At 41.4% G+C, this 21345-nt stretch overlaps 2 protein-coding genes across 3 annotated transcripts; both read left to right on the forward strand.

Annotated features, from left to right (window-relative positions):
• The first annotated feature begins 1366 nt into the window (after positions 1-1366).
• Positions 1367-10843, forward strand: LOC103714092 (exocyst complex component EXO70A1-like). Of its 2 annotated transcripts, XM_089926340.1 has the most exons (3): positions 1367-4400; positions 9873-10363; positions 10467-10843. In XM_089926340.1, exon 1 carries the CDS (start codon positions 2025-2027, stop codon positions 4065-4067), a length of 2043 nt encoding a protein of 680 aa, XP_089782466.1. In that variant the 5' UTR covers positions 1367-2024; the 3' UTR covers positions 4068-4400; positions 9873-10363; positions 10467-10843. The 2 variants fall into 2 exon arrangements, with proteins under 2 accessions (XP_089782466.1, XP_008799449.4); XM_008801227.6 differs by having other exon boundaries at positions 9873-10843.
• A 5552-nt stretch (positions 10844-16395) lies between these two features.
• On the forward strand, positions 16396-17826 carry LOC120111272 (uncharacterized). Its single transcript, XM_039127811.3, has 2 exons — positions 16396-17080; positions 17357-17826. The coding sequence occupies exons 1-2, from the start codon at positions 16743-16745 to the stop codon at positions 17733-17735; spliced, it is 717 nt and encodes a 238-aa protein (XP_038983739.1). The 5' UTR covers positions 16396-16742; the 3' UTR covers positions 17736-17826.
• The last annotated feature ends 3519 nt before the right edge of the window (positions 17827-21345 follow it).

Here is a 21345-nt window from a genome sequence, read left to right on the forward strand (position 1 = left end):
TACCCTTACCACTTCAACGTATTTACAACTATGCCATTATCTTTTGATTCCTTCCAATTTTACCCCTTATATCAATTTTAAAGGACTATTCTATCCCTTTTTATATATAAAAAAAAAATTTGGGGTTATTACAATATGTTTGTATGTGACCATGTAACGGGTTTATATTTCAAGTTTTTGGGTATGTATATATTCAAACACGAACCTAGGTCTAATATTGGAATCTAAACTCAATCCAATAGCTTATCGGATCTATTTTCATACTCGAGTCCTATTTTTTGGATTTGTTCTAAATTAAGTTAATTGGTTATCAACTTTCATTAGTACCCTTAGCCACAAAGATTCAATCTCATCTATTAGTTGTTTTATTATCTTTTTATTTCCTAACAATGCATTATGGTTGTATCTTTGATGTTTTTGAATGCTAACACAGCATCTTGACTCATTTGTTGACTCTATTATCTGTTTGGTATCACTGGAGCAGAAGCTCCTGCCACCATTGGCCATGCATGAGAAGGAATTATTCCCTCTGGGTTCAGGCAAAAGTTAATTTTCCCAGTGGCAACCAACCACGCGACACCAAAAAAAAGCAGTAAGCGATGATGCACTTCATGCACGTATCATCCGCTGGAATATGGAAGGCATGGGAATCGTAGCGGCCAAGAAAGAAAGCACATGCTCTTGACTTCCAATTGTTATCCGTTCACACTTTAAGCGAGAGGGACGTGTTACATTTTAAACTCGCAAACCATTGCTATCTCCCTTAGTTAATATATAAGCTTGCAAGTTTTTTCTATCGTAATACAAAAAAAATCATTTTTCTGGGATTAAATTTTTCTTTTTTCACCCGTACTTTTCCTTATCTAAGTCAAGATAATATTTTCTGGAAGGACTTAAAGTTAATTAGGGTAATAAAAAGCCATTGCCGGCCTAAATCCATGCATCTCGGTTTCTATATGAAATTCGGACGGTCAAACAAGCGCCGGTTACGGCTTCTCTCCCTGTGTATCTCGGGTACAATTTTCTCTCTCCTTTTAATGCTGATAAAATGTCCATCCCCCCTTTATGATCTGGCCAACGACAAGCCATCCACCCAGGGGCGGGCGCTGACATCAAAGCGATCCTGCTGGAATTTATTTATTTATTTTTCCTCCGAGGAACCGCTGGAACCGTTTAAAGACGAAAGACGTTCTGCAAGGAGATCACAACGAAATCCCTTTGTATTATAGACAAATCGGAAAACCACGAAGAACTCGACGAACGGCTTCAGAGTCCCAGAGGACTGCCGCCAACCAAACAAACGAACAAAAATCAAAGAACAAGCCGATCAGCGACCGGGCCCCTCCTTCCAATCCCACGCTTCCACCTCCAAAAGCCTCCTCTCCTCTCTCTCCACCTCACCTCACGAAGCCCCCCTCAGATTCCACTCCTTCGATCCCCGATCCTTCACCATCCTCTTCCTCTCACCAGCCCAATCATCCCAGAAAGAAACCCCCGTTCCTTTTCCGTCTACTTTCCAGCAAAGCATTTTTTTACCACTTTTCTATAAGTTTATATTCCTCCCTCAATGCCAGTGGTCTAAGTTTCCCTCACTCCTCACCGCCTTTCCACCGCCTTCCCATCTCCATCCTATATTTCCTTTCCGTCATTTTCTAACCTAGTCCAACGTTCAACTCCTTCCCTCTCTCTCTCTCTTAACCGAACTCTTACTCTTCTTCCACAAAACCCTCTCCCCTTCTTTTTTTTAGCCCCCTCACCCCTGAGAGGCGCCGTAGACCACAAAACCCCGCCTATCTCCCCTCCGGTCAAAAGATTAGTTAATCCACCGCGAATCAACCCCCCAAACCGCGTCGTGCTCATCAACCTCCATCATCCTAATATCTTCCGACATAAAAAGAATGCCATCCCTTCTCTTCTCCGTCATCTATCCTGGCTAGAGTAATTGGAGAGTGTCGCGTCCGGTTCGACCACCACAACTTGCCGTTTCTAACGTCGTGTCAGGGCTAATCGACGGTTTTGGGGGGATGATGAGGATGGTTCCCGGGGAGCGAGAGGGCGTCGCGAGCCTTGTGGCCGCGCGGCGGTCGCTGCGGGCGAGCCTGGACAAGTCGCGGGCGCTGTCGGCGGCGCTGGCCCGCACCGGCCCCCGCCTCGACGAGATCCAGCAGCGCCTCCCCTCCCTCGAGGCCTCCGTCCGACCGATCCGTGCCCACGGCGACGCCCTCGCTGCCGTCGGCGGCCACATCCACCGCGCCGTCGGCCCCGCCGCCGCCGTCCTCAAGGTGTTCGACGCCGTCCACGGCCTCGAGCAGCCCCTCCTCTCCGATCCTGGCGCCGACCTCCCCGGCTACCTCTCCGTCCTCAAGCGCCTCGAGGAGGCTCTCCGCTTCCTCTCCGACAACTGCGGCCTCGCCATCCAGTGGCTCGACGACATCGTCGACTACCTCGACGATCACTCCGTCGCCGACCCCCGCTTCCTGTCCACTCTTAAGACCTCCATCGCCGCTCTCAAGACCTCCTCCTCCCCCCTCGACGGCGGCCTCCTAGACGCCGCCCTCGACAAGCTCGAGGCCGAGTTCCGGCGCCTCCTCTCCGACCACAGCACTCCCCTCCCCATGCCCTCCTCCGCCGCCGGCGACATTGCCAACGGCGGTGGCGCCGTCATCGCCCCCGCCCCTCTTCCGGTCCCGGTCATCCACAAGCTGCTCGCCATCCTCGAGCGCATGACCGCCAACAACCGCCTCGACCGCTGCGTCGCCGCCTACGTCGACGTCCGCGGCTCCAACGTCCGCGCCAGCCTCCGCGCCCTCGACCTCGACTACCTCGAGATCACCCCGGCCGAGTTCGACGACGTCCAGAGCATCGAGCCCCACATCGACCGCTGGGGCCGCCACCTCGAGTTCGCCGTCAAGCACCTCTTCGAGGCCGAATACAAGCTCTGCGCCGAGGTCTTCGAGCGCGCCGGACCTCCCGACGCCTGGGCCGCCTGCTTCGCCGAGATCGCCGCCCAGGCCGGCATGCTCGCCTTCCTCCGCTTCGGGAAGACGGTCGCCGAGGCCAAGAAGGACCCCATCAAGCTGCTCAAGCTCCTGGACATCTTCAACTCCTTGAACAAGCTCCGGCTGGACTTCAATCGGCTCTTCGGTGGGAAGGTCTGCGTCGAGATTCAGAATCTCACCAGGGATCTCATCAAGAGGGTGATCGATGGCGCCTGTGAGATCTTCTGGGAGCTTCTGGTTCAGGTGGAGCTACAGAGGCAGAGTCCGCCGCCCTCCGATGGTGCCGTTCCGAGGCTGGTGAGCTTCATCACGGATTACTGCAACAAGCTTCTCGGCGAGGACTATCGCCCGATTCTCACTCAGGTACTGATCATTCATCGGAGCTGGAAGCAGGAGAAGTTCCAGGAGAGGCTACTGACCGATGCGATTCTCAATATTGTCAAGGCCCTGGAGGCGAATTTCGAGACTTGGTCCAAGGGCTACGAGGACACGACCCTCTCCTACCTCTTTATGATGAACACCCACTGGCATTTCTACAAGCACTTGAAAGGGACCAAGCTCGGGGAGTTGTTAGGGGATGCATGGCTGAGGGAGCACGAGCAGTATAAGGAGTACTATGCTGCCTTTTTCTTGAGGGAGACCTGGGGAAAGCTTCCATCTTTGTTGAGTAGGGAAGGCCTTATTTTGTTTTCCGGAGGAAGGGCCACGGCCCGAGATTTAGTGAAGAGGAGGTTGAAGGCTTTCAACGAGACATTTGATGAGTTGTATCAGAAGCAGTCGAATTGGGTCATATCGGACAAAGACTTGAGGGAAAAGACTTGCCATCTCGTGGTGCAGGCGATCGTTCCCGTGTACCGGAGCTATATGCAGAACTATGGCCCTCTGGTGGAGCAGGATGCGAGTGCGAGCAAGTATGCCAAGTACACGGCCCAGACGTTGGAGAAGATGCTGACATCTCTCTTTCATCATAAGCCCGGGAAGTCTGCAAGCTTTAGGGTTAGGCACTCCAATGGAAAAGTTGACAGCGTCATGGCCAGCCAGTTTCGATCTGCTTCAACTGTAATGTGATACAAGGCCTCCCTGGCTATCCTGAAGGGAAAGGGACTCCCTGTTTACGCGCCAGTCCAAAAGAAATGGATTGTGCGGCAATTGGTGTTCGGACACTGGTTGTGTGTGCATATACTGCTACCTGAAGAGCTGGCATGGATGGGCGGCTTTACGTGAAATTTATTCAAATGATTAGCGGGGATTTTTCAAAGACTAACCACAGTGGAAACACGAGAAGAAGCGTTCCCTGCATGGCCCTTTGGGTGCCGAGAGCAGCCACATACGAGCATAAGCTTCTCAAGAGCAAAATTTTATAGAGGGTGGTTTTGGGATTGGTTCCTCAGCACATTTCTGGTAGAAATTATTATTCCCTCCTTTAAGTACCGTATTTTGACTCTTACTGTTCTCCCTACATGTAACACCTTAGGTTGTACTCATTCATTTTAGGCATTTAGGATGGGAAGAGCTAGAATGTGTACTGTTCTCTTAGATATATGTAAATTCGTTCGATTGAGTTGCATATTAAAAAAAAATCCCCTTTTTTTCTTCTTAAACATCTGTCGTTACTAAGCTGCTCTGGATTTTGGGAGCTGTCATACATGCATAATTCCGTGTCTAAAGAAGGTGAACTTCAAAATGAAAATTGATTATAATATCCATATGTAGCTATCTTTTTTTTTTTTTTTCTGTTAAGTCCTCATCTTCATTTATTATGTTTTGCATTTGTCCTCCATTTCTCATGATGAAGGTGATGCTACAATTCTTGCTGCTGGTTTATGTGTTAAATTATTTGTTTGAAATTCTTTGCATACACTTCATTCACATCCTTGCTTGTAGCAGGCTTTGTTTCAAATCAGTGCAAATGAAATGTTTTATAATTATGCATAGTGGAAACACATAGATTTCAACATGTTCAATTTCATGTGTTGAAATTGTGGTTCGTGACATCTAAAAACATTTAGAACTCCCCTAGTAACAGAGAGCTCCCAAGTTGAGTTAAACCTAATGACCTTTTTTGGTTTCAAAATTTGTAAGACTTGACCATAGATTAACTCTATTTATAGATTTCTCGTTGCTGTTTGTGTTATAATTCAATTATTAGAATAAGGAAAACCCTTTCTTGCAGGGATCTTTCCTGAAATTCTTGTGGAATCTTTTTTATGCTCTTATAGGTTTCTTTTCATGGTAATTTAAATAAAGTATACTTGAAGTAAGATATAGATCATATTTGTAGGGTTCAAAAGGTCCAACTGCATATGTTGGGCTGACATCATAAGGAATGTAGACAAGCAGAAAGCTCCCAACATGCCAAAGGGCCTTGCCATCTTGAGCTAAACCAAAGTTTTTCTTCTAATGCTTTATGTATGAATTACTATGCAGACTTACTTTGCCCATCCTTTTGCTTTAATATTCAAAAATCAAAAATCAAATATGCCTAGAAGAAGTCTGATTTCTGACCCACCACCCACATGGTGCCATCCACAGCCATTTTCATCGCCCAAAATTTAAAGGTAGAAGGCTTTGTGACCTTCTCCTTTCAATTTTTTATTCACACTACAAAGAACATACTTATGGAATTAGGAATCAGGGTTTTGAATGCTCCTGACCTCCACCTATTTCCTCTCAACACGGAAAATAGGCCCTACATTTCATTCCCAACCCAACCACTTTCAAGAAGCTAGTTTCAAGCTCGAAAACAATCAACATAAAAGCACCTAAATCTTGGATTTTTGTCAAGATTAAGTAGTTGTCTATGCTATTGAGATAGGCATATCATCAGTTTGTTGAGAGGCCTCATAAGCTTGTCATTTTGAACACATTTGACTAGTTATCTGTAGAGACATGAGCTAGTTATCTCTAAGAATAGGCAACGTAAATGTAGCTTCTCAATCTTAAACTTCATTAAAACACCACGATGTATAGGGAACGGAACAATGTGACCCAGAACAGGTAAATTATCAGTAAGGGGAGGGATAACCAAACCAGCATAATGATGTAGTAATTTATGTTGGCATTTCTGATAAAATTTCCGTTCAGGCTATCACTTATTTGTTTGCAAATCTGAGTTGTACTTTTTCTTTGACAGAGAGAAAATTCTGGCTGCTAGCCTTTTTTATATGTATATATGCATAGCACTTGCATTTGTATGGTCGGGCTAGCACCTCTTAAGAAGAGAAAAAAATCTGCCCTTAAATTGTCCCTTCTGGTTAAAGAGAGGCAGCAGGATCTGTTAGATCTTAGATGCTTAAATGATGTTTAACTTTTCTTTTCCTCCTTCCCTTCCTTGGCCGAAGGACCTTAATCACTGCTTGGCCCTTGTAGTCCCCATATTCAACTACCCTGCTCTCCCATCACTCATTTAAACTCACCTCTGTCCCTCTCATCACCCCCTCTTCTTTACATCCTTGGAGATCAGATGACGGGAGTAGCCAATGGGAAAAAAAAGAAAGAAAAAGAAGAGGGGGTTGTTTTTTTTTGGGGGGGGGGGGGAGGGAACAGGATTGGGAAGAGATAATAGGAAAGGGATCTATAGGGGAGATGGGGGAAATTGAGGAGAAGAGGGATGGCGTGAGAGGAGATGGAAACAGTGGGGACTATGGGTGAAAGAAGAGACACTAAGTGAAGGGATCTAATTATTTCTGTCGCAACCCTATGTATAAACGTTTAAGAGGGGATGCTGCCACCTGTAAGAAGCTTATGCCAATTCTCTCTCTCTCTCTCTCTCCCCCCACAAACATGTGCATATTGTGTATGTCTACAACTCTACATGCATGTGCGCATGCAAAAATTTTAATTCTTTGTAATTTTCATTTTTTTGGCTCTTATACATGTGTTTTGAAAGCAGCATGTATTTTGATGTCTTTGCAAATTGGAGGTCTTATTTTTATTCGAGGGTTTTAAGAAATGCTAATTTGTTGTCTAATCTCTAAATAACTTACTCTCATAGATAAGATTAGAAAGAGTAATGAAAGTTCAGGTTTCATATGATTTGCCTGTCTTTGCCTCTTTGGTTTGTCAAATGCACTTAGATGCACTTATGCTCATGTTGAAGCAAGTCATGCTACCTTATTGGAAATTATGTGATAAGGTTGATAAGCATGCTGTTCTGCAGTCCTTGTCTTGAGGTTCACTTAGATTATGCAGTTTTATAAATCTGAACAGAAGAAACTGTACTTTAAACTTTTGAAAAAATCACTAGCCTGTTCTTCTTGGGCTGCATGTCGTTGACAAGGGCTTAAAGACTGACATAACAGAGTTTGAACCCTTGAAACCATCCAACAATGGCATCATGTAAGATGGATAGATGCTTGTTGTGGTCTTTAGCTTTAATGGGCGCGGGCTTCATTCTAATGACCATCTATCAGAAGTTTCAATATTGTCACCCTTCCAGTAACTTAATGTCATATTTTCAGGTGGGGCTCGGAAGCTCAAAAGAAATTTGGTTATGATAACTGTACTTCTTAATTCTGAAAAGCTTATTGAATTTGATTATGATGCCTCTTTTTATTATTAAGACCTATTTCATGTTAAAGAGTGGGAGATGATTTGTTAATGCATAGTTTAAATAATACAGCATCCAATTATTTAACCTGTAGTGTTCAGTTTTATGCAATCAATCATGTTCAAACATATCAGAAGTCATGAAGTTAATCCCTGTATCTTGAACTTGAATGTACTTGTGAGCTTGTTTGTATTGCCAGCCAAGTTTTTCTGTATGCTACTTCCCATACGAATGGGAAGATTTGGAGAAGCAAAGCAGGTCAGAGTTCAAGTTCGGAATATCTGACGTCGCTTTGTTATATCGAACTCAGTATCCTAAAGAATATGAGACTGTTGGAGCAGTGGCATATGATGTTTCGTTCATCCCTTTCTCTGCTCAGAACCTTCCACCTGTATGGATAAATATCACACAGATATGGTTATAAATCTGTAAGACTCACATGTCTGTTGAATTTGAAGACCCATGTTTTGGATTAGCGGATGTCCATGTCCATGCAGCCCACCCTTGTACGGCTTGTGTGTCCATATTGTATGAGGAGTGCGCACTGCTGGTGCACCCTTAGCTTTTCTCTCTCTCTTTTTTTAGACTCTTATGTAGTAATCATACTAGTGCAATCAGGAATCTTGTCCCTAGGGTGCCCATAGATACAATAATTTGAATGAAACCAGCAAACTTTTTTCCCTATCTCATTATGTGCATGGATTGTGGCCTTTTGGTTGGATCTTTCTGCTGTCAATGATTGTTGAGGTTGACTTGATTGGTTTGTTGGTTTTTTGTTTTTCTTTTTTGAAGCTGCACAATGCAAAATATATTAGATTTTACCTAATTTTTTTCCCACTTCAAATTCTTGACATGATTGCCTTGTTGCTATCATCTCTCGCATATCTGTTTATCATGAAATTGCTTCTTTCTTTATCTTTAATAGTAGAAAAGATGACAAGAAATATATGCGGAGGAATTTGCTATGTTGGAATCTTATAGAAATTTTTTGCATAGATCTGCTGAAGCCTTCCTTGTATGTCCTTCATGTGATCCTGATAGGAAAATTACTGTTAAGTCGGAAACAATGAAACTTTACCTCAATTTATTGTTGTTTCCCATAAATCATTTCACTCATCTACCCCTTGTGCTGAAGTTTTTGTCTTCATCTTTTAAAAAAATTGTTTTAATAAATATTCATCACTCTTGACATTTACCCATGTTCTGTGGCTCTGCTAGAAAGCTTGTATATTAAACTCTGTGTGCTTGAATGGATCGGCTGAAACAAGATCGGGACAATATGCCATTAATTACCAGCACTTCTTCCTTTGTCATCTATCATTTTTTAGCTCCAAACAGGTTGTTACTGGCAAAGATGGTGTACCTAGGTAAAATCAAAAACTAGTCATTTGCACATCATCTTTAATGTGAAGTTCCTTTTCTTTTTTTCTCCATCTTTTCTATATGCCAAGCGATGATATCAAAACTATCATCTTCCTGTCATTTTTTTCATTTGTCAAGCTTTTTCTTCATATGCATTCATAACTGACAGGGTACAAGGCAAAATATATGGTTTACTATCATAGCTTATTGATTTTAGCATTTCGTTCCTTACATGGGGTTTCTGATAGAGAAATTTTAGGTAAATTTGCATTTGACAAATTCCTCGCAATGCATTGTCAAAGAACTTGACTTGCTTTGGTGATAGAATGATTTCTCTCATGACAATCATGCCATCTTATGGAATTTCTCTTCAGTGATGTAGCCATTGGTGATAGGGACCATGACCAGGCAATAAGATGGCATGATTGTCATGAGAGAAATCATTTGTTCGTATGGGTGACACCAGTTTAGGTTGACCTGCCGTCTCTCCAGACTTGTTCTATTCCTACTCTGCTGATTAATAATTCGATAGTTTCAACTGTTCCCCAATGGGAAGCAATGGTTATGTTCTACAGCAGCAGCTTGGTTAGCTTTGTATGACCATGTTCTTGCTTTTTGGTAATGCAAGTCTCTTCCGTATTGCTTGAAGCCTCTCTGTCTGATTTTTTTTTTTTTTATACGGTGGAAATGTGCCAGTCTTTATAAATATTTTAAATGTTTACTACTGTTGTTGGAAGGCTTTTGAGAAATCAAGCCATCCTTAACATTCTTGCAATGATGCATTTGTCAAATGTAAACCTTGTCCAGGTCATCACCTTTTGTTACTCAAGTTTTTGCTTACACCTAGTGTTGTTATAGCTTAAAAAAAAATACAGGTATTTTGGTACCTATTTGCACGAGAATGTTCGCTTCCAGAGCTTATATTTTCTCATGTCGATACTTTTTCTTGTTTACGCTTGCAGAAGGAAAATACTTTTGAGGCGCCCGTTTCACATACACGAAGAAGTCATTTGGCCTACAGCTGCTGATTTGGCAACTCAGTAATCAACAAACCCTCCAACCTGTGTTTGGCAACAAATCTAATGAGCTGTATCACTCCTCTCTTGGATCATGGCAAGAGAATCGTTCATGTGCATATAATAGGAGCCCCTTGGCATTACTCGTTATAGAATTAGAAGGTAATGCCAGTGAGTTACTACTTCTCATTTTAGATCGGACATGCCTTTTTTTTTCTGTTTTGGTTTGCTCGTCAATCTCGCCATCAATGATTCCCGAATTCAATTATGTGGATGTTGGATCAATTTCTACTGTCAATATAGCTGTTATATTACTGAAGACGATATGCTGAGCCTGCCAGTGAATATGGCTGTTCTATTTGAACTTTTGTGGGAGTTAAAGCATCAGTCTGCACAGTGGCATTAACTTAGATGAGTTAGGATTTCCATTCCATCAGGTACTGAAATAATACAGCAGTAATTTCATACGATGTCGGTTTTCCATTTTATAATTCGTCCTCCACAATGCTCGGCACATAAAAGAGAGGCTTTGCTTCATAGATTCCAAGACAGGCATCTTCTGCTGCAGCAGTTCCTGAAGTTTGGGAACAGATCTGCTTCCAGATGTTATGAGTAATGATCAGCCAATTTGAGATTGGACTGATATCAGCTAATTTTTTCAATAATTATTGAAAAATTTGAGGTTGTACTGGCCAACTGTTCGATCGCATTTTGACTTCCTAAAACCTTCCCAAATCTGAACCCATTGATACCAGTCATGTATGGACTCGTGTTCATAACCTCGTCCAATAAGTGTGAACCCATTGATACCAGTCATGTATGGACTCGTGTTCACAATCTCGTCAATAAGTGTGACAGAAATTATGTAACAAAACAACAAAAATGAGAATTAATAATCGCTTGTTCTATAATTTTTATTTTTTTGTTTTCTTTTTTTTTTGGTATATCGACTGTTCATGCTGCCCTCGTATTTGCATCACTATCAAAAATATCAAGAAGACTACGTAGAAGATGTGCCTGACCTGTTTTTTTTTTTAACAGAAGCAACGAGTGATTGAGAAGTTGATTTAAAATATAATTTATTCACATTTCACCACATAATCCGATGTGGTAGATGGTGGAACCCTGGATGCTGTCGGGTAAAGCAACGCCAGCATCTGCCGTTTTACTAGATCATAATAGATTCGTATCCAAGACTTTTCGGCACGCTCTTATGCAAAAGTCCAATGTCTTCCCAGGTCGGCAATCGTACCATGTTGGCCGAAAAATATCTCTCCATCTGCAAGGTGGATTCAGCCCCCCTTCCCTTATCTCCACCCCAACAAAAAGAGGCAGGCTCCAAATTTCCCAGCTGCATCGATGCCCACGAAAGTCCCACCTATTTTGTTCTACGATGATACTGGGCTGATGGGCCCACGGCAGGCCATCTTACCCTCCCTCATCGATCCCATCGAATACTTCGAAAGTTTCCAGGAACTGGGAACGGTCCTCCAGCTGCTGCTGCGGTGGAGACCAAGCGGACATCGTGCTGCAAGATATTATGTGCACGATTTCCTTCGCAACCCAGATCTAAATCATGTAATAAAAATCCAAATAAAATTATAGAATTTGAATATTAGAATAAAGTAGAAATTAATTTTTGAAGAATTAAAATATTTTTATTTTTTTAATTGACAATCAGAATAGAATGAAAATGAAACTATATCTAACGAAATGATTGGAATGGAAGTCACTCGCCCCAGAGTCCAATTGCTTTGTTTACTTGGATGCACTTGAGGTGGTCCCTGATGGATGAACATAACATAATGTCCCGAGACCACTGGAATTGATCAATTGTTGCTCCTATGGGCACTTGACAAGTTTTGCTACCTACCCTTGGAACATGTCAAACCAATAGACGCTGTAACGGCTCAGTAGGACTTTTAATACATATATATTCAAATGTCTCACCCACCTTGCAGGCTTGCACGCTTCTTTTTTTTTCCTGTTTTCTGCCGCGAGAAATAAAATTTTATCCCAAACTATGGGTCAGACTTCAAAAATCAGAGTTCACAACTTATTTTCGGTTTGCAGCCTTATCTTCTATCATGACATCTTTTCAAGATAATTTCACACAATTTTCATTTTTATTTATGTACCTACACATTGGTTTTCCCTGACCAAGTCCATTCGCCATTTTTCAGTCTCCCTGGTACCATCAATCTTATCCTTTTTAATAAGTTTCCATGCAATCTTATCAAATTTTGACTCCAAGACATACTTAATGGTTAGATAGCACATTAACGTGTTCTCCTTAACTGCCACACCATCCAATTCCTCAATCCTAGTTGATTGTCAGCCCTATCGTTATCCTCAAGTTTACACGGCAATAGAAACCTCAACCTCTTTGAAAATAGGTTAGCCAACATAAGTCCGTCTTGGACGTTTGCACCAGACTTTGAATCTATACGTTTACACCAGACTTTGATCTTTCTTGCAGCAGGCGGGATCATTCCAAGTCTGTATACCTTCTTAAAAAATATTTTTTTATTTAGTTGATTTTTAAAAAAATATGTTTTTATAAAAATAAGATTCTCATATTTTTTTTAAAAAAGAATAACTCAAAAATTACTTTTCTATCCATTAGAAATTGAGATTTTTTTTTCTTTCCCTTTAATAGATATTTCACATAACTCTTCTACAAGCCCAACCAAATATAAACACCTCTAGAACGTATTCTTTTTTTATGATCAACCAAACATGTCAAAATTATTTTTTCAAGCATCATATTTTTAGAAATTAACTTCTCAAAAAAAATATTTGGATAAAAAAAATCTTTCAGCGGACTAAATGAACCTTAAGAGAGAAAAAAAAATCTTGAAAGCCCAGAAGAAAGCTGCCCATTTCCATCTCCACCACTATAGTTTGGTCACAACTCACAACTACGTAAGAAGGTGGCCAAGGATCCCAATGGATGTCACACCGGCGAGAATACAATACCCACAAGAGAAAATACCTTCATATATAACAGCAGAAAGCATCGTCGATTCAGAAGGGAAGTTTTAAGTCCAGCAAGCAGAGACGTACCATGGGTGAGAATATTCCAATTAACTACGATTCCGTCACGCCCATCCTTTTCGATGCGGACGCCACATGCATGCATGTAACGCAGTGCGTCTGGACAAAACAACACCCACCTTATCCTTCCTAACCTAGCTACAGGGCACCCGTTAATTCCCATGTCCACCCATCCATCCATTCGTCCCAGCTCCTTCGCAGTACCTTCTTTTGAATAATTAAGTAGCTGCAAATTAACCATAATATCTTCTTTCCCTTCCATGGAAGTGGGAGTTAAGTTCAGTTTCATGCATCGATAATAACCTACTGATTCATGAGGTACATCAAAATTCTCATGCAACGAATGGCTTATATTTTTTATAAAGTACGTCATAAAGTGGGGGACAAATGGTGAAATATTTAAGAAGATGGCAATCATGATGGGGCTCTTATTTGGTCCTAATCCAAGCGATTTGGTTTTCTAATCCATGGACCGCATGCTTCTTCCCCAGACCCGCCCCCTCCCTTCCTCAACTTTACAGAACATGCTGCAAATATTTTTATAAGACCCTGCTTAGAATATCTGTCGGCCAATACCTATCTAAAGACACCAGCTAGCCATGGACAGAATTTAATAATACTGTCGCTGGGCCTTTGGTCAAGGCATTCATTTATGAACTGTTTTACTCACTGAGGTAATAACCTTTCACTTCTGTCAGAACTTAGAACAGCCCCCACTGATTGGAAAAAAAAAGGATTTTGAAATGGTAGGTCTTTGATGGGGTACTGATGAAGCTCTCTCCGTGCGGGGTTCCTCCTTATTTACCCGGAGAATTCCGGCCTGCATGTTTAATTGCAGGAGTTTCGCAGCAGGTTTCGATGTGGAGAACGAGTTAGTACTACCACTGGACAAGCCGGAAGCCTTTTTATTATGAACAAGTCTCCTCTCAGAAAGAGATAATACCCGAGTCAAACTTTCTATGAGAACAAGAAATCGCGAGCACTGACTTAGACCTGATGATTTTAAAATTGTTCCTTTTTGTGCTTGGAAAAGAAAGGACAGCACTTTAGATCAGCTTAAAAAAGTAATAATCCTAAAATTGTTCTAAGATTCTTCTAAATTGTTCTTTATGATGAAACTGTTCCTTCAAGGGATATATAACACTTCACATAAACTGAAAAATGTAATAATCTTAGTGTTAGGCCTAATTAGACCAGCCTATGTTTGTCTCAAAGAGATCTGCCACGTAATATGATTATTTAGCCAAAAAAAAAATAGAGAACAAAATAAGAGAGAGAGAGAAATAAAAAAAAAACTTAAATACTACACAAAGATGCTAAATAATGTGTTTTGAGGCAAGGGAGTTGTCATAATTGATTGAGGGCCGAGAGAAATTAACCTGGATGGATAAGGATTGACAGCTGCAAATTAAAGGATGGAGCAAATTACCAAGGCAACGTTTTTAACTGAATATTATGGTTTATCAAAGAAAAACTAGTAATATTTTATGAAGTAAAAGTAACAAACTAACTCGTGCTTTTTGACAAAATATCAATTAAAGTTAATTTTGTGCGCATAAGTTTGTCGGCAAATTTGAATTTAGATGGACCCTCAATTTATCGCTGCTAACTCAGAATTTTTATCTTATGGCATAATCTATTACTTGTAACTCCCTTATAAATGTATGAAAAACTATGCTTCGAATTTCTGATCATGTGTTTGTAGATCCATTTTTGGATGAAGGCGATGTGGTTGGTGGATCGTTATGCCTTTTAATAGTGCATATATAAGAAGTTATGTTCCATTTGAATAGGTATTAAGTAGCAACACCTACCGGTATTGGTTTAGCATGAGATAAATAATGTTCAGGTAGACATGCATGATTTTGTGCCAGATGGATGCCGAGTGTAGGCTAGCGCTCATGTAGTTCCTTAACAATAATGGTGTCTAAAATGCTACGAGCTAGGCATTATAGATTTGCCACCATCAATGTTTGTTTTTTTCCAATTAACCTTTATTGGATAAAAAGTGCTTTATTTACTAGATTCAAGCTATCATTAGAGATCTTTGTCATCAGCTCTTGTTCTCTCCTGCAATTTCCTTACAAACTTCATGTCAAATATTAGTAATATGCTCATTATTTGCCTTGCCTTTTGTTATACACCATGGTTGATTCAATTAAAAGACCAATTGGAATATGCCATCATATCTCTTATCCGATCAGCCTCATGCAATGGCAAGTTGATGAGGACTCACTTTACATTGTAAATGCGATTGCTTGTCATGTCGTGCGAATTTTAGACATTTTCAATATTATCCAGAATCATAAGTCTAAGTGGGTGGGCTTGCATTTAGATCTCTCCCGTATCATTCTAAAATTAACAATATCATTTTATCGGATTAGGCAGGAGTAGTTTTTCCAAAATGCTATCTAGTGAACATCTGTCACATACCTAAACATAAAGTGATTTCCTATATCTAATATTTCAGACTTTCTATGTTCTTTTAAGAAGAAGATATTGCATTGAACGTATAGACAAAGCTCTTGCTTTTCAACAACTCTACTTTCTCATATGATTTCATCGAAAATTCTTGTTGCGTATAATGATGTTGCTGCTTTCTATCGCATCTATGATTTATCAGGAGGACTGCCCAATCCAAATGATCAACCAGAACAATATGCTGTTATTTTTATAATAAATATGGTATAATGAAAAGTTGATGACTTCATATAAACGTAGGCTTTCATGAAACATCTAAATTTAGAAAATGAAGCAAAATATATCGTGCATTACTTTATTTTGTTGTAAGCTTAATACAGACAAGCAATTATGATGCATTTTGTATATTATCATATTCAATTTTTGATAATATATATACATACACGTATCTATCATACACATGCATGCGCACACACTCTGCATATATCCATCCATCCATGCCCTGGATGCTTATCTCCATCAAACAACCTAAAGCATTCATATTATGATCGCTAGGCCACTCCATCTGGTAGCATGAAGGATAACCTTTGGATGACATATAGCCAATCTCCGAACCGTGCCGTGCTGCCACCGAGCACAAGTGCACAACAAACCCCCATCCACTTGGCCCTCTTTGAAACCTCAAAACAGATCAGGGAACATGCAAGACCCAAAGATTACCAACTAGCAGCAGCCAACTGGTGCCGGATAATTCTGATGATCCTACGTTTATGGCGCTGATACACGCCCAGGATCAGGTTGTACAAGAGAGAGAAAGATGTAGAGATAGAGATAGAGATGGAGATAATGGGATAGAGGATAAGGAGGAGAATGGATTATGGGGCCCGGAGGAGAGGTATTGTATATTCTATGGGTCTTGGTGATAAGGTGGTAAGCGGAGAGGGAGTTGCGGTTTTAGGGGCCGCGTCGCTGTCGCAAATGGAGACACGTAAACGAACACAGACGGGAACGTGTCAAAGCCCGCCATCCCGACCCCTCTCCTTATATCCCCCCTCTTCTCTCCATTTCTCATCTCGTTCCGTCTCTCACTTCTCTGATCACTTTCTCGTTCTCAAAAGAAAAGAGAAATCTAAGCCCGGCGGAGCTAGGAGACAGAGAAAGGAGGGAGAGCAGAAGAGGGCATCGCCATGACCCCAAGTTAGGTTGGGACCCACGAGCGCCGCCCCCCTGCTTATCTTGTCCCCCCCCCCCACCCCCGCCGCCCGCCAGCCGTCCGATTGATGACTAGGGAGCTGAGGAGGAGGACGGGAAGAACGAGGCGCAGAGGAAGAGAGGGGGATGTCTCTGGTGTTCACCGGCGTCGAGTTGGCCGGGGGGCCCACGGTGGGGCTGAAGGACCACGTTAGCATCCCGGTGTACCTGCAGCAGCACGGAGATAACAACCACCACGACGACCGCAAAGGGGAGGAGGAGAAGGGGAAGAGGAAGGAGAGGAACGGGTTCTTTATAGAGGAGAAGGTGGCGGAGGAGGAGTCTTCGGAGACCTCTTCCATCGGAGTCCAGTCGTCGGATTCGTCGTCGGAGAAGGACGACGAGGAGAACGAGGAGGTCCAGAGCAAGGCAAAGGAGGGGGCTTTCGGGTCCTTGGATTCCTTGGAGGAATCGCTTCCTATCAAGTCAGTTTCTTTCTCTTCCACCCCTTTTTTTTTGTTTATTAAAAAAAAAAAAAACTTGTTCTTGAGTTCGATCCATCAGCTAGCAGTTTCTGGTTTCTATTATTTTTTTAAAAAAATTTCATGTCGATTGATTCTCATCTAAATGCATGTTTTCAACAAACAAAGATATTCGATGGATTTTTTTCAGAGGAAAAAAATATAAAAAAAGTAAATTTGATTATTAAGATTATGATTTTGCATGATGAAGGATGTTTTTTTTTTAATTATTGTTTGCAGGAGAGGGCTGTCGAACTTTTTTTCCGGGAAGTCGAAATCATTTGCGAGCCTGGCAGATGTGGCCGCTGCGACCTCGAGAGATCTCGTGAAGCCAGAAAACCCCTTCAACAAAAGGAGGAGACTGCTGATGGCATCCAGAACAAGGAGAGCTTCTTCCTACGCTTCGTTTGCGACATGCTTGCCGCCTCTTCTCTCCTCCTCCGACCACATCGCAGAGGAGAAAGAGAGGGAGGAGGATGAGGAGGAAGAAGATGAGCAGAATAGCGGAGACTCATCCACATTGGCTCCCCTTCCACCCCACGTCAGCAAAGAAAGGAAGATAAAGAAGGCTTTTAGATCCCCTAGGTCCTTCTCCCTTTCTGATCTCCAAAATGTTTAGTTGTTCTCGTATTAGCATGATGATAAAGTGTTATTATAAAAATCTTAGCATAATATAGTAGAAAAATGAAGTCTCTTACGTTTCCTGATTATTTTTTTTGGTGCTTTTGTGTATAAAAAAAAAATATAATAACATACAATGAGTTCTTAGGGAAATATGGACAATTCCAACCTCACTTGAGAAGAGACCTCTTGCTCTCTTTGTTCTGATTCTGGACTGCGGAGTTTCCTAATTAAGAAGCGAGACAAGGGAAGACATGAAGCTCGAGCCATGATATATTTTGGGATCCCATGATGGTTTATTATTATTGTGGCAAGCGTAGTTAATTATTGGATGGGGGATAGGATAAGGTTTAAGGGGAATGAGGGACCACCGCGATGTCTATGTGGTGATCTTATCCTTCTGCAGCGGACCATTAAAAATATGCTAAAATCGTACGCTTCCCTGTTTGTCTTTCTTTATCCAGCTATTGGTGAATAAGTCTGCTCGTCCTTCCAACTTCGAAGAATGAAGTGGTTGCGAGAGAGACTGGCGGATTCCCCCATGAACAACGTCTCGAGTTGCGTAGAATTTAATCAACTTCCTTCTACATGACCAGGCATTCGCCTATCTATAATCTTGATGTTTTTAATTATAGATACCCCCTTGATTTTATTTTTCCCATCATTTTTTAGTTCTTAAAAAAAATCCATTTTAACAAATAATCAATATCAAGATTATAGACCCTCATAAACTGGACATTATTTATATGCATTTGCCTAGGGATAGATTATTTTGGAAATGCGAAATGGGCCATTCGAATGGTTCATGCATTTTTAGTGTAGATATATCCAAAAAAATTAAAAAATAATACATCATGGAGTGTTCTAGGTATTTTTCTTTTTCCGACCCACAACCTTCCAGAATAATCGGCCACGTACGAGGCCATTCAATTCGTGACCCCATTAGCTTCTCAATAAATATGTACGGTCTGAAACACAGCATCATCTTTCATCATAGCTTGGATGTTTCAGAGCAACGCCGGGATAGCTTTCAAATCTACCAAATGGACAAGGTGGCACTACTTCTTCCATAAAAGACGGGGCTTTCTCATTATTTTGAAGTCTGCCATGGGATTACATGCGAGATCGAAGAACGCCTCGTTGGGGGAGGCAGCAGCTTGTGGAAGGTTGGTGCTGTAGGCCCCACTCAGATCACCCATGTAAGTTGTCCGATATGTTTGATCTTTTGGATTGGCAGCAGGTACATACATTTGGGGTAGGTGGTCGTGGGCCCTCCAATCTTTCAAGTATCCATTGGTCTTTGAGGTGGTGTGAAAGTGAGTGAAACTGGTATTCCAAGTTAGAGAAATCCAGTTTTGTCTCCCTTATCTCGGACTGGATTGGGTGGTCGCTTCGACCGTCCAACTAATTGAATAACGTCTTGGACAAGCAAAATGAAAGATTCCAACTCATTTGAGAGCCGGTGATCATGACGCGCCTCGACTTAGGTTGGATGCTTTCTATCATGAGATGTAGAAGCTTATGCTGGATTTTACGCCATATTGGTAGTGGATGTTGCTTATCTAGAATGAATTCAAGTTTGGACGCGCAGTGATTAACAGAAATGCAGGTTAGCCTATCAGTACCCATAATAAAAATTAGTTAACAAGAGGTGGAATGGTTAATTTGGAGGACTGAAAATGCTGTTGATACGATGACTATTCATAGCCTCAAAACGTTAGCTAAAGATGGGCTTTATGATAGCATTGCAGCCTAATTAACGGATGGGCGTTGTGATCAGAGTCATGATTCACAGATGATTGCTGCGGGAGGCCGAAGCATTACTGGGCGTTCAGCTGCAAGGGTGGAGCTTAGGGCAGCTTGGGAGGGCCTTGCCTTCGTGAGACGGAGGCTGAATGCGAAGTGCATCATCCTGGAGGGGGATTTGGCCACGGTGATAGATTGGATACGAGAGGAGAGGTGGAGGAGGATGCAAGCCCTCTACTCCATGACATCAGGCATATGATGGGAGGATGCAATGCTGTTCAGGTAGTGCATGTCTACCGAAAGGCGAACTGCGCCGCAGATTATGTTGCTTCCTATGCGGCTCAACATTTTGGAGAGGTCCTATGGACTCATCATGGAGCCTCTCCTGCACCGCAGTGCCAGGTTCTTGCTCTTGATTCAATGGGTTGCACTTATACTAGAGTAGGGTGAGCAGCCGTTGGACAAAAAAAAATTAGCTAAAAAAGTACAATAGACAATTGGCCTGAATGAGAGGGATGGAGTTAGCTGCATGTAAATTATAATCTAGCTACTATATGAGGATCTGTGTAGGCATGTGTTCAGTCCCACATCGGCTATGTGCTGGCTAGATCTTAAGTATTCATCAGGACAAAAAAAACTCAAATAACACTTTTCGATTAGTTTTTTTGGATGAGATTCTAAGTTGTGATATGTTCACAATTCTTTCATAATCTTCCTCGCAAAGAAAAGATGTGTATGCATGCATGTGTGGTGAAAGCACCTGCAAGTATTACGGGATATACAATATTCTATGTTATTGGCATGCCTACCATTACTATAAAGGAGATAGAGTGCTTATACATGTTGGTGTTATTTCAATACTGGTGATATCTAAAAAGCACATCATCCATCTTATGCAGTATCAAGCGTCAATAACTTGTTTCAAGAGATTAAGTATAAAAAAATAAAAATATATTACAAAAATCCTCTTAAGGTTTCCACTTATTACACCTACACTAAATAATTTATAAAATTTATATTACATTAGTAAATCTATTTACCTCACGTGAAAAGTCCAAATTGAGTCTGAGTATGAGTAAATTATCCAATAGTTTGAAAAACCTACATTTATTTCTCTGAGGTTTATTTTTATTTAGTATTTTAACACATAACTTAACATAATGTTAACCAAATTGTTAACTTAAACAGAAGCTAAATGCTATATTAGAAAAATTTAGAAAATGACCAAATTAATCTTAAGTGATATAACATCTATCTAAGGAGGAGAATAACCGTGAGGCATCGGGGTTTGGAGCTTGATTTTGATGAATCATCAGAAAAGAGATATGTGCCAAGAGAAAAGCAATGTAGATCTCTGAGGCAAGTGGATGCCTCTAAAATTTTTTACTGCAGGGAACTGGTATCAAGAGTTTTGTCGCTTGGCCCAGCTTATTCATGATCCAAGCTAGGCTATGAAACTACAACTGATGCATCCTCCAAAAAAAAAAGCTCTTACATATATTGATTTGGATCCTTTTGATGACAGGCTGTAATGCTATAATACTTCTATATGTAGACATAGAAATCTTCATCCACAACTCCAATATTAAGGAATCATACCTACCATATTGGACAAATAAAACTTAGAATCAGCAAATGATACACCGATATCCCTAAACTCTATGACGTGGTGGGCAGAGATACGAGAATAAAACCTGATCAGGAAAAAATCTTGTTACCAGATGCTGGTAATTAAGAATGCTCGTCGCTAGATGCTGAGTAGGAAGGAAACTTGTCATCGCTTGCTCGTCGGAAAGAGATGCTCATGGCGGGGTGGCGAAGCGAGAAAGAAACTCTAGCCACTCAATCTTGAAGAAAAGAAA

Source organism: Phoenix dactylifera, chromosome 11 (assembly GCF_051530095.1).
Source record: "Phoenix dactylifera cultivar Ajwa chromosome 11, Ajwa_hap1_PhDact_Kaust_v1.1, whole genome shotgun sequence".
NCBI lineage: Eukaryota > Viridiplantae > Streptophyta > Magnoliopsida > Arecales > Arecaceae > Phoenix > Phoenix dactylifera.